At 33.9% G+C, this 12,865-nt stretch overlaps 2 protein-coding genes across 4 annotated transcripts; one reads left to right on the top strand and one right to left on the bottom strand.

Moving 5' to 3' along the window:
* Positions 1-3,978: 3,978 nt before the first annotated feature.
* LOC119077144 lies at positions 3,979-7,232 on the bottom strand. The gene is made up of 7 exons (XM_037184329.1): positions 6,434-7,232; positions 6,207-6,374; positions 5,861-6,112; positions 4,812-4,878; positions 4,565-4,728; positions 4,244-4,498; positions 3,979-4,136 (listed from the first exon to the last, which is right to left on the bottom strand). The coding sequence occupies exons 1-7, from the start codon at positions 6,488-6,490 to the stop codon at positions 4,065-4,067; spliced, it is 1,035 nt and encodes a 344-aa protein (XP_037040224.1). The 5' UTR covers positions 6,491-7,232; the 3' UTR covers positions 3,979-4,064.
* A 3,039-nt stretch (positions 7,233-10,271) lies between these two features.
* Positions 10,272-11,596, top strand: LOC119077156. 3 transcript variants are annotated; one of them, XR_005087754.1, is made up of 6 exons: positions 10,272-10,474; positions 10,556-10,757; positions 10,814-10,945; positions 11,026-11,175; positions 11,238-11,384; positions 11,446-11,596. XR_005087754.1 is itself a non-coding variant. In XM_037184344.1 (5 exons), the coding sequence occupies exons 2-5, from the start codon at positions 10,889-10,891 to the stop codon at positions 11,506-11,508; spliced, it is 417 nt and encodes a 138-aa protein (XP_037040239.1). In that variant the 5' UTR covers positions 10,272-10,474; positions 10,556-10,888; the 3' UTR covers positions 11,509-11,596. The 3 variants fall into 3 exon arrangements, 2 of the variants coding, with proteins under 2 accessions (XP_037040239.1, XP_037040240.1); XM_037184344.1 differs by having other exon boundaries at positions 10,556-10,945; XM_037184345.1 differs by lacking the exon at positions 10,272-10,474 and having other exon boundaries at positions 10,485-10,945.
* Positions 11,597-12,865: the final 1,269 nt, after the last annotated feature.

The raw sequence follows: 12,865 nt of genomic DNA, 5'->3' as shown, positions 1-12,865 counted from the left end.
GGATGGCGGTGAAACAAAAAGTTGTGGCTGAATTGGATGATTTTGCGATTGAGTTGTTACGTCTTTGCCTTTGGCAGGTACTGGTTCAGGAGTTGACTGTTTGATTATCACCTCAGCAAAGGAACCAGAAGTAGCGGTTAGGGTATCGAGTTCGGATGGCTGCCCGTGAGTTTCTCCAAAATCTGCGGAATTACGTTGCGATCTGGATTGAGCGGCGCCACCAAGAGATTCGACTAAATGATTTTCGGGTTGCATTTTGCTTGGTGATGAAGAATTACTCATTTCCTTTCGAATGTCTTTACAATCTGTGGAATTATTCGGCGGCTTGGATCCGGCGATAATTTCGACGTTCGGCAATCAGGTTGCCAAAGACACGGAACCGTTAAATGGTATTGCATTCCTAAACGGATGCCGAATCGATTTACGTTTGGCAGCAGTGAGCGATCGTTGGATCGTTGAAAGATACAGCCTTATAAAGACTTGTTATTTACTTGTGGACTGTACTTTTTAGGCAATTTCGCGAGCTGTATACAACTTATACGTATACAAGCGACCAAACGAGAACAGATCAGTAATTATGTATGTCCAGTGGCGTAAGAATAAACTAATTCAGTGAAGTACTTCGACAACAATATATCCAATTGATGGTCGTATATCCAAGAGCTTATAAGAATGAATTACAGTGGAATGTTCTTCCTTCAAATTCTAGACATGTAGGAGTAGGATCAACTCCAGGTTTCCACTAAAAAACCATTATACAAAGTCTTCCGTGTCATGCATGAATGTTGCTGACGGTGTCCCATAACAGAAAAAGAGATCTAACTTTTCACTCGTTTTTAATTTCAGAGACCATTAAATGTCTAGTTTATGTAGAAATTATTTAATGGCAGTTTAATAGGAATTCGATGACTGGACACAATAAAAATTTTTTCAATTGAATGGAACTGCTACGAGCCATTCAACGTTGAATATATAAAAAGACGGGAAAGACGAGAAATTTTTTTTGTGCCACCGAGAATTGAAATACGACTCTTTTCAGCACTCATTTTAGTGTTGTAAAGTGACTTATTTCAGCACCCGTTTGATGTGATATTACAACACTCAAAGCAGTGTTGATATGGAGTTTGTATGAGTTGTTACAGCATTCGTTTGAGAAAATGCAAAGCAATGTGATCGATCAAATTTGAAGAGTGATTGTCTACAATGAAAATTATGATTTTTGGTGCTATTGTCTATTTCAATTCTCGGTTGGCACAAAGCATGATGTGTTACACGTATTGTAATGAGATTTTTTCAGAACACGACCCAATTTTCTTAGGAAAACTTGGGTCTAGTGCTGAAAAAATCAACATTACAATACTTGTAACACAACATACTATTTCAAACGTCTAGGTGGTACGTTATACATTGTGTGTATTACAACGTACATGTCAACATTTTAATTAAGAAGGCAGACTAGGTTACAAAGAGCCCTCTGTTGAAAGCTTCATGTAAACACTCACTTTCGTATCAAAAATATTTGGAAAAAAACTCATTTTGGGAATCCATTTTTACGTGTAATTTACGTTGGGGCACTTGGTGGCTTAAATAATCTTAAAGTTTAGACCTTTATCTACAAAATTGCTGAAAAAAATGTTTTAAATATTGCATCAAACGAAAGACATTACGGTTTTAAAACATCGCTTCACTGGACACAAAACATGAAGAATTTCACTTTATTTACACATCTAAACACACTGCCTCCAACTTTTTATTATTAGAATTGATAATGCACACACTTGTCTACCAAATTCCAGAATTAATTTGACAAAAATCACTTTTTATTAATTAGAAACAGAAAATAAAACCCGAAATTGTTCAATAACTGCCATTTTTTCAATTGTTGAGCTTTGATTTTGACAATGGGTCGTGATTTTCGCCATCTTTTTTTTGATAAAAATTGCATGTACGTAGAAAGACTAACAGATGACGCTAGGAGTAACTCTATGATAAATTCGAATATTCGTATGGAGGATGTGAAATTTTCTTGAATTTAAAAATTTTGAAGTGCGGAAATCAAAAATTTTGATTTTTCTTGTTCAAAATAAAATGTTTCCTGTCATATAAAAATAGTTCCGCATGAAATTTCAAGAAAAAATAATTTTTCACTGAAACTATTTTTTAACGATGGAAAACATTTTAATTATAACGAGAAAAATCAAAAACCTCGATTTCTGTACTCCAAAATTTTTAAATTTAGCAAAATCTCACATCCTCCATACGATTATTCAAATTTATCATAGAGTTACTCTCAACGCCATCTAAATTCCCCTGATTTCCCCTCTCGTTGAACGAAACTATATCACAACCCATTATAAATATGGTATGCAACACATTTTATACCACAACATGTTATACCATACCACCTATATATACCATTAGTTACTGTCAAAATCAAAGCTCAACAATTGAAAAAATGGCAGTTATTGAACAATTTCGGGTTTTATTTTCTGTTTCTAATTAATAAAAAGTGATTTTTGTCAAATTAATTCTGGAATTTGGTAGACAAGTGTGTGCATTATCAATTCTAGTAATAAAAAGTTGGAGGCAGTGTGTTTAGATGTGTAAATAAAGTGAAATTCTTCATGTTTTGTGTCCAGTGAAGCGATGTTTTAAAACCGTAATATCTTTCGTTTGATGCAATATTTAAAACATTTTTTTCAGCAATTTTGCAGATAAAGGTCTAAACTTTAAGATTATTTAAACCACCAAGTGCCCCAACGTAAATTACACGTAAAAATGGATTCCCAAAATGAGTTTTTTTCCAAATATTTTTCATACGAAAGTGAGTGTTTACATGAAGCTTTCAACAGAGGGCTCTTTGTAACCTAGTCTGCCCTCTTAAAAGAAGCCAAACAAAAGGGTGGTAAACAAAATGAACTCCGGGAGAGTTATGACCGGTAAATTTGTATTGTTCGTTTAATTTCATTTTGAATTACTGACACATGTAAAAAGCTCTATATACATCATACACCTAGCCATATGAATATTTTCTATGAATGCTGCACTGAATGGCAGCCATGCAAACAACAATCACGTTCGCTTGATTTTTTGTTTCGCTGAAAGTCATATCAGCCGTTATTTGAAATTCGCTTTTGTGTTCCACGGTATTCAAAGTGCTTTCCATAGGTGTCATAGATGTCATGTTTAATATGTTTTTGCGTAAATGACCCAGGCCCTTTTTGAATGTATTTTATTAGCGTTTAGTGTCTACACGCGTATTTGATTTATTGTTTTTGAAAACAAGGCTGTATACTTTGGGGAGGTCACGCAGATCGCCATTTTATTAGATACGCGGGAACACACCTTTTCCATAAAAACAAATTCACCAAAATTGAATTTATATGGCGTGGTGAATTTTTTGTATGAAACGTGGTGTGTAACCCGCGTATCTGCATCTGCGTGACCTCCCCAAAGTATAGAGTGTTTAAGTGAGAGAGATGGCGAAATGACAACCTATGGTTCCATCTCGGGGTCTGCTGTCAGATTCTTTTGTATTATCGATGACAGCAGACCCCGAGTTGATTTTCCATCTCGCTCTACTTAAACACCGTATACAGCCTTCATTGAAAACACGTCAGGAACCCCAACTCACATGGTCATCGAAGCTTTTCGAATGTAGCCCCAATATAATATAAGGCTGGAATTTTTAACTAACTTAATCAAAGTTGAATGGGAATGAATGATCCATTGGGAAAAATGATCACTCAATTTAGCAAGCACATACCACTTTATTATGAAGTGCAGGAGCTAACGTTTAAGTCAAATCGCTTCTTTCGAAGCGTCGGTATTTCATTCGTACAAACACTATGTATACGAATAAGGGAGCAATGTAAACTTTGAGCTGAAATATTTCCTCCATACTTGTGACCTAATGTGTCATGTGATGTAGCATTTCATGTAACGCGAATAAACTCGAAAAATAAATTTTAATTTCCGAAAACATGACTGGTTTTTATTGATTTTTACTTAATCAACTATTGAAATCTGTCTCCAGCATATTGAATCTTCTCTGACGAGTATCTTTACGCAATTTGCAACGTTGAGCTTTCAGTAAGGTGGCACTCCGTTTTGGGCACATCATCATACAAATATTCCTGTGAAATAAATCAAAATGAAATAATTTGCATTGGCATGTGCGTGCGTATGTATGGGTATAAAGGTGTGTGGATGGGTGTGCTGTGTATGTATTTTTCTCGCTTACAAGTGACTTTTCAATTTCATCGATTGGCGTGTTAGGTATTGTCGCTTTTATAAAATTGAGTATGCCTCGAATAGTTTCATCAGTCAAGCGTGCAGACAACAAAGATTCTAGCTTTTGTAATTCATATTCGATGTATTCTTTTGATTTTTGCCATGGTGAGGAACTTTCCCAATTTCCTAGACTCTCTAGACTCTCCTTTAAAAAACATGCATTGATTTTCGCTTCATTGCCTTGAAATCGTTCAAGGAACTTAACCTGAACAGAAAAACAATTTGTAAAGACGTAAAATTTTAAATAAAAAATTCTTTGCCGTTGACTTACAAAACTCTGTAGACATTTTAGTGCGTAAAAATTACAAGAGAATTTCTCACGAATGGCCAAAAAATCCTGAAGAACCTTTGGTTTAATGTCAATCATCGATTTCAACATATCTTCTGCTTGTGGTATTGAATATTTTCGAAGTTCATCTGAGCATTCAGTAGGACCTAGATCCAGTTCGACCCAGAAATTAGCATAAAAAACACATTAAACAAAGTAATATACGATTAAAATACACAGATAGTCGTACCTAAATCCGGAAACTTCGAAAGGAATGTTGTTTTTGTCGCCGCGGTATCAGAACCATACAAATAGCCCTGAAAATAACATAACAAGCGATTTGATATTTCTCTAAACGCATTTCTCAACATCTAGCACCCAACTACTTTAATTAACGTAGCAACCATCCTAAATGTAAAATTAGAAATTAGTCAACAGTGTAGTCATGGACTACTAGTCAACAAGAAGATGCGGGAAAAGGCAATAAGAATGCATAAGATTCTATTCAGTACAATTAGGCCGTGTGTCACCGCACATTCTTTAAAAGAATTAAAAAATTCTCAAATAAGTTGACATTTTTAGTCCGAACATTTCTGACAACAAACTTGATGTAAGCCTACACACAGAAATGTTCGGACTAAAAATGTCAACTTATTTGAGAATTTTTTAATTCTTTTAAAGAATGTGCGGTGACACACGGCCTAATTGTACTGAATAGAATCTTATGCGTTTTTATTGCCTTTTCCCGCATCTTCCAAAGGAATAACGTGGTATTTTGACAGCGTAAAAACGAAGTTTGTTTGCCAGAGAGGATATTGCGTTTCTGGCTCCGAATTAATAAATATTTATACTAATGCTATGCTCTATCACATTAATGTCTCGTATATATTACAAATACACACACTTGCATTTACTATTTTCGCTTGAACATATTCAATATACACTCGACATTAATATTTATGTTTCGGTAGCTGGCATAGATCATCTTCAAGGTCGTTTGAAATGCCATCCACTCTACAAATAGTGTCATTTGTACGAGAGATTTTGAACCGCCGCCTATACCGCCGTTAGTCGGAAGAAAAACAATTTCCAATTATTGGTAATTCTTTTGTTGGAAATGGTTTTTTATCCAAATTACGGCAGTATGGTTTTTTCTTTTTTACATATTAAATTTAGTACTCAAATGACAGGTCTGTTTGACATAATAGTTTGTTTTAAATTAAACGCGACAAAGCTAATCTGGTTACGTTTGAATGTACCGTAACTTGAAGATGATCTATTAATTGATTCACATATTACCAGGGCGCTCTCTTTTTCATCCAATGTTGCATTTTGATACAAGAATATATAAAGCAAATTTAATACGCCATCGTATTGTTCTGGCTGCAACTGCCTCGACAAAATTGACTGTAATATTTTCAAGTAATCCATTTTTATTTTTATTTCAAAAGCTCTTGAACTTTGGAAATATGGTTCCGTCAAAAAAAATTCTTCCACGATTTTTGCATCAATTTTCGTCTTTTTCTCTTTTGGAATACGTCCTATCCTTAACTGAAACAAAAATAATTTGATCAAAATAAGGAAATCGAAACGTTAAATAAAAAAAGTTAAACAATTTAAGTTGTATTATTTCCATTCCACTTACCACACCTTCAGATAAATCAACAACAATCGTTGGATCAGTTCGGTATTTTTCAATAATGTTTGTGACATCGTCCACAAATTTTTCACTGACACCATAAATATTATCTCGAATGTGTTCTTGAAAATATTTTATCTTTTCATCAATAAATTCGTTTGACGCTGAGCATATCTACATGTGAAGAAGGTAAGTTACAATAAGAGATTTTACGTAATGGTAATAGAGTTCACCTTCCCGAGACAAAAACTCAAAGTAATCACTTGCAACACATTAAACATCATCTTCATTTTTGTTTTAGCTTTACAATAAATTCAATTATTGTAATATAATATGCCTGAATGAGGTATCACTATGTAAGTATCCAAGTATTTATGTATAATTTCTGTTAATGATGGCTTTGTATTAACATTGCAAATCAACTAAACTATATTGCGTGTTCTTCTTGCTTTATACAGAATTTCATTATCATTTTATACAGAGTTATCGGATGTCATTTTTAATTACTTTTACTTATTTTGGGCAGTTGCGATTTCTATGTTTCGTCTTATTCTATTTCATTATGTTTTCTTTTTTTCTCAACATGTGCCTAAAATAAAGTTACATAACCTTTCTTTTACGCTATCACAATTTCTTAAATTTGAGGGTCAACTATTGAACCAGACAGCTACGCAAGTACAGTACGTTTCGTATAAACAGAATGATTTTTCAAACTCTATTTATGGCGTGTCTATAAATTTACGATTGAAGATTTCTGAGATTAAAAATGTCCCATCTTAAACATTTTCATCACACGAACGAAAATTGTAAAAAAAGATGTTCCCTCGTCTCCATATGTGTAGACTGTGTTGTAGAATGAATGAAAAAATAATTCTGTGTAGAGTTAAGTCCAATTCTAATTTGTTTTTTTATAGGTACAAATGCCGTGATTTTCGTTGCGTGATGGATGAATATAATTTTTTAAATTTTCTTTGTAAGTCTAAAGTTGGAATTGGTATTGATTGTTGGAAAAGTGAAAAAAGAGATGAGTAACGAAGAAGCTTCAGATTCAGACAATTATAACAAGTCAGTTAAGTGGGCATTGTATACTATAAATAATATCCGAAACATAAAAGAATGAAAAACTTGATCAATTAATTCTATTCATTAAAAAGTTCCGTTGAAATGTTGAAAAACATCAAAATGCATAATATGCGAGAATAGCGCTGTACAAAACGATGGATGAATAGAAGAAATTATTTAAATAAAAACGTCATACATTACCATAGTTTAATGAAAATTTTAAATTTTAATTATTTTTTATGTTTTGATAGAGACCGTGTTTCTACATTTTACTTTGTAAAAGAAGGCATGAAACGAATAAAGAGTTAACATGGTAAAAAGTTCAATTAATTAAATTTAAATTAAAAATATTCTGGTAAACAACTTCTTACGGTTGTGGTTACCAAGCACTTTCATTCTAATTGAATTACCATATAGTGTTTCAGGTGATGAAAGCTAATTGCATTCAACTTCAAATATTATTTTTGAAGAAGTTAAATAATCGGTAGTGTCATGTATGTTGATTCATCTGCCCAAAGAATGATTATAATGGTGAGGTTGAAGTGATTGCGAGTAACTATTTTGGAGATTCATTTTTGGTTTTCGTTTTAAGGGTGTGTTGTACCAATTTGAGTTTTGTTGTTAAACATAAAAATGGTGTCGAAAGAATTTTTGATTTAACAAAAAAAAATCTTTTTGGGTATTTATCTATATATCCAACAGTACAGTAGCAATGAAAACTGATTTATTTTTCAAAGCTTTCTTCCTGATATTGAAATATAAGAACTAATCTCCATTAGAAACTCTCCTCACATCTGAGATCTCCCTTATTCATTTCTTAAGGGTATATTCCATCCATATTGTTGATGCAACGTCCATAACGTTACAGCGCAATTCCTGCAAACTAGCAAAAAAAAACACGATATGATGCTGCATGTCATTATGACCTAATTTGCACACAATTAGAGGAAGAAGAAATGCAAAAAAGAAAACAGAGAGACTTGGACTTGCGATGGATTATTTGTTATTATAAAAGGTCAATTATGATTTCTTTCTTTAATATTTTTTTAAATGCGCACAGTACTTTTAAAGCAGATAATTGCCATGTTATTACCGCACCCAGGATAAAATACAGTAGAGTCGTTGATTGCACTTTGTGTCGTTAAATGCATTTTTTTTTAAATTTAACTTAGAGCAAACGATGTAGCCGGGCAGCTAAATATGTACATCTATATCATGTACAAATGAAGGTCACACGCATGTCCTAGTAAAGTAATGTGAAGTCTCGTCTATGTCTCGTCTAATAATTATGTTGTTTGTATATGTTGGCCAAGTGAGTTTATGCATTTTGTTCAACAAAAATTAGTTTTGTATCCGACGACGCTAAATTCACCACATGTGTACAAAAGACATTTTGTGCTTGAAGACTGAAATTCGACGGATTTCGACACGCATTCTACGATCGAAAAGTTAAATTTTTCTGTACTTCTCAAAGAGAGGTATTTGCAGCCAAGAATAGTATGTTGTGTTACAAGTATTGTAATGTTGATTTTTTCAGCACTAGACCCAAGTTTTCCTTACGAGCGGAGCGAGTAAGGAAAATTGGGTCGTGTGCTGAAAAAATCTCATTACAATACGTGTAACACATCATGCTTTGTGCCAACCGAGAATTGAAATAGACAAATGCCCAAAGAATCATAATTTTCATGGTAAACAATCACTCTTCAAATTTGATCGATCACATTGCTTTGCATTTTCTAAAACGAATGTTGTAATAACTCATACAAATTCCATAACAACACTGCTTTGAGTGTTGAAATATCCCATCAAACGGGTGCTGAAATAAGTCACTTTACAACACTAAAATGAGTGCTGAAAAGAGTCGTATTTCAATTCTCGGTGGCACAAAGTACTTTCTCTGACGCTCTCTCCGGCAATGAAAGTCTAGAAAAGGTATGGTCGATCGGCGAATTCGTCTTAAACGCACTCACATTTTATGTCAAAATAATATGAAAATGAGTGCGTTTAAGTACGAAAATCAAATTTTTATGTTCTCCGGGCGGACAATAGACCATACCTGTTTTACAATTTCATTGCTCTCCGGCCGAAAATGGATTTTCATGTATATTTTTCCGGCCGCGATCAAGTGTGCATGCTTTCTTGTTGAAATGACTGTAGAGTGATTGCTATGTTAATGGTGTTGTGGTTTCGTCTCATTTCAGTTTTCAAGCACAAAAATCGTCGTTTGTGACTCGTTATGAAAGCTGAATTTTTCGGTACACGTCGATTTCTTGAGCAATCTCACCATTCTAACAAACACTACATAAACTTCGATTAAAACCAATTTCTTGAGCAATCTCACCATTCTAAGAAACACGACATAAACTCGCATAAACTTTAATTAAACAAATTTTTATAGCAACCTCACTACATACAACCTTTCAATTAAACAAATTTCTACAGCACCTCACTACAACCTTCAATTAAACAAATTTCTTGAGCAATCTCACCATTCTAACAAACACTACATAAGCTTCAAAAAAGTGGAACTTTTCAGGACTATTCATAAGTTCATAATAACGATGCGAAGACGAGTAGGACAAGCTTACGACGTGTCCTGAAAAATTCTTCTTTCATCACGAGTTACGAACTACGTTTTTTGTGCCGTAATGATCATGATGAGACGGAACCCACAAACAATAAAAACTAGTCATGAAAAATTCAACTTTTCATCACTCGTAATACTATTTTTTTAACCATTTGCGGTTGAGACGTTGGGTGAGGAAGCACTTAAATTAATCACGGATTTTTCTAAAAAAAAGTCGAAGATGTTCAAGAGAATTTTCGTTACAATGAATTAGCGTAGCGTTTGATGAAATATTTCTTATTTAACTGATTATGTTCTGTACAATAAATAACTTTCCACTCAATTGTTGTTGCTGACTTAAACTAAACAGTAATTGACGACAGTGTTATCACTTAGAACTATTAGTAGCACATTGCAGTTTTCTGTTGTTTTTCGACCTCCAAAGTAGGAAGTATTTTGCATCGCTATATAAATGGTGCACACAAATCTGAAATCAGTGACTTTGAATAAAACTGTTGTTGAAGATTGCGTTGCAAATACAAGATTCGAAGATACTAAAGTGAAATATTTGTGTCGAAACATTGATAATTTTGAAACGATGACAACATATTGCCTTATTATTGCAGTAATAATTGGCATGCTTCAGGTATTTAATGCACAAATAAAAATTGACCATAACTTGGTTACCAGTTGATCAACTACCTAAATTGATGAGCAAATATTCAAGGTGTGCACAACTAATCCAATTTCTGACGATGATGTGACAAAACTGTTTTCCGCAAGTGAATTAGAACGTGCACAAAATGCTGGAATAAGCAATAGAGCATTGCTTGATGGGAAGTCGTACGGCCTCACACTCGATGATATGATAAAACTTACTTTGTTAAAAAAAAAATCCAGAAGCCAAGTCGGATAACGTTAATCATTTGGTTTGAAGTAGAATGCGGAAAGTTACAAATCGTTCGCTAATTTTTTCCGTTTCAAGACTCAAGTGTGCGAAATTTTGGTTCCTGGTCACCAAACCGCTGCAGACTTTTCAGACGTACAGAAAATTAATCTAATGCAAATACTGCAGTCGTTATTGCAGGTGAGCAGAGCAGATGGACTTCTTTTCTTTGTAAGTATTATGTGAATTGAGTAGGTCGCTTGTCGGCAGACCCTCAAGGGCTGTAATGGAACATCACATTTCGATTCTAGGCAACTACTGGTTGCGCTTATTTAAGTCAACCGTCTTTGTATGAAATGGAGGCAAGCTCGTTTAGTCTTCAATTGATTTCTTACATGAGATTTCGTTTTTTGAAAATGAAAAATCAAAACGCTTCAGGCATGGAACGTGTTTACGTTGCTGTGAGTTGATGAACTGTGTAAGTCATTGTGGCTTTTCTTTAATTTCGGAATTACAATTTTAGAAAAAACTGTGCTGTATTTATGGAGACCGAGGTAACTCATCTAGTTGGATGCGAAAATTAACTTTCAACGGTATTCCTGATGAAGAATTGAATAAATTTGATGAACGTTGGACCGAATTCGAAAACACAAATACGTCAAAGGCATTCGTAAATATTTTAGTTGCATAGAATTTTCGTTTTTTGTTTTCATTCGAAAATTTTATTTTAGGAAAACGTTTGTGATTTTTTTCATTCTCAAAACCCATCCGACGATAATTGTAATGTATTGTAACTCAGATAATTGGTCGTTGAGTTGAGATTAGTACATTACTGCTATAAGGCTGTATATATAATAAACGTGTACGTACGTACGCCTGCGAAAGTGAGATTTTTTTTTATTTGAAGTTAACTGGATCTTTATCCGCAAACAACGCACTGTCTAGCACCGAAGCTGACTTTAAAAAAATAGTCAACAGGTGGGTTTTTGGCCTTCTAACTGAGTGATGTCAAAGTCAGCTTCGGTGCTTGGCAGTGCTTTGCCGCAACACATACTTAACAGTTGCAAGAGTCTGCTGCCTTTGAGCTTTCACGTTATATTGTGCATATTTGCAAATCAAAAACTTCGTAAGTATTTCAACAATTTTGACAAGTAAAAAATGGTCCCTATACCAAACATTGTTGCCATTATACACGAACGAGTCGATGAAAAAGTGAACCGAAAAATACATTTCAACGCTTCCTTATATGAAAATGGCGCTGCGTTAGAAAGACTTGCGTGAGAAAGATTTTGAATTTTAACCGCACTTACGGCGTGAATAAGCCCATATTGGTCGCAAGCAATTGTGTTTCTGTTCTTTTTATGAAGTCAAATAAATGAGGTTTTCCACCTACTACGAAGTAGAAAAGCAAAATAAACAAAGCCAATTATCGCACGGTCATTCACAATAATTGCCAAAATGACACATTTTGTACAAGGAAAATGTCACTTTGTGATTTATTGTGAATGACACGGCGCGAAATTCCTCAACACCATAATTTTGAGTCGGTTTATTACATTTTCATCGCTCCCCTTCGGGTCGGGCTGTAACACCCCACTTATCAAATACACAACTTGGAACCTCGAAAGTAATATACTGTAACGAATACCATTGAATAAAAAATGCAGCTCGATCTGCAAGTTTTTTGTTTGTTTATATTATTTTTGCGTCGAATTTTGATGTATTTGTTTATTAAAGGAAAGTATTCGATTATGAGGATTTCCAGGAGAATCGCGAGCATTTTGCACCGTTTATTCAGTGGGATCGAGCTTTTACACTGAATAAACACAAGCAAATTAAATAAAAACGGTTCAAAGTTCAAACACTTGTTTTGGTATAGCACAAATTTTAATTAAATGAGACTAGATATCATTATTTAAGTTTTGATGCTAGTGGAATGGTCACTTTCTAGAGCCACATAATTCTCTCTATTATCGTTTTGTGAACCCTTAACATCTACAACGAAATTTCAGAAAATTTTAATTTCAAAGTGACCTTACTCTTATTTTATACTTAATATTCGAATCCGGTTTTGTTTTCACCTAATTAAAAAGTAATGTTATGGTTTTTCACTATCTGGCTATAATGTTTTGTTTCGATGGCATTATAGGA

Source organism: Bradysia coprophila, unplaced genomic scaffold (genome assembly GCF_014529535.1).
Source record: "Bradysia coprophila strain Holo2 unplaced genomic scaffold, BU_Bcop_v1 contig_232, whole genome shotgun sequence".
NCBI classification, from domain to species: domain Eukaryota; kingdom Metazoa; phylum Arthropoda; class Insecta; order Diptera; family Sciaridae; genus Bradysia; species Bradysia coprophila.
Note: the sequence above shows the minus strand (reverse complement) of the source record. Positions and strands in the feature narration are given on the sequence as shown.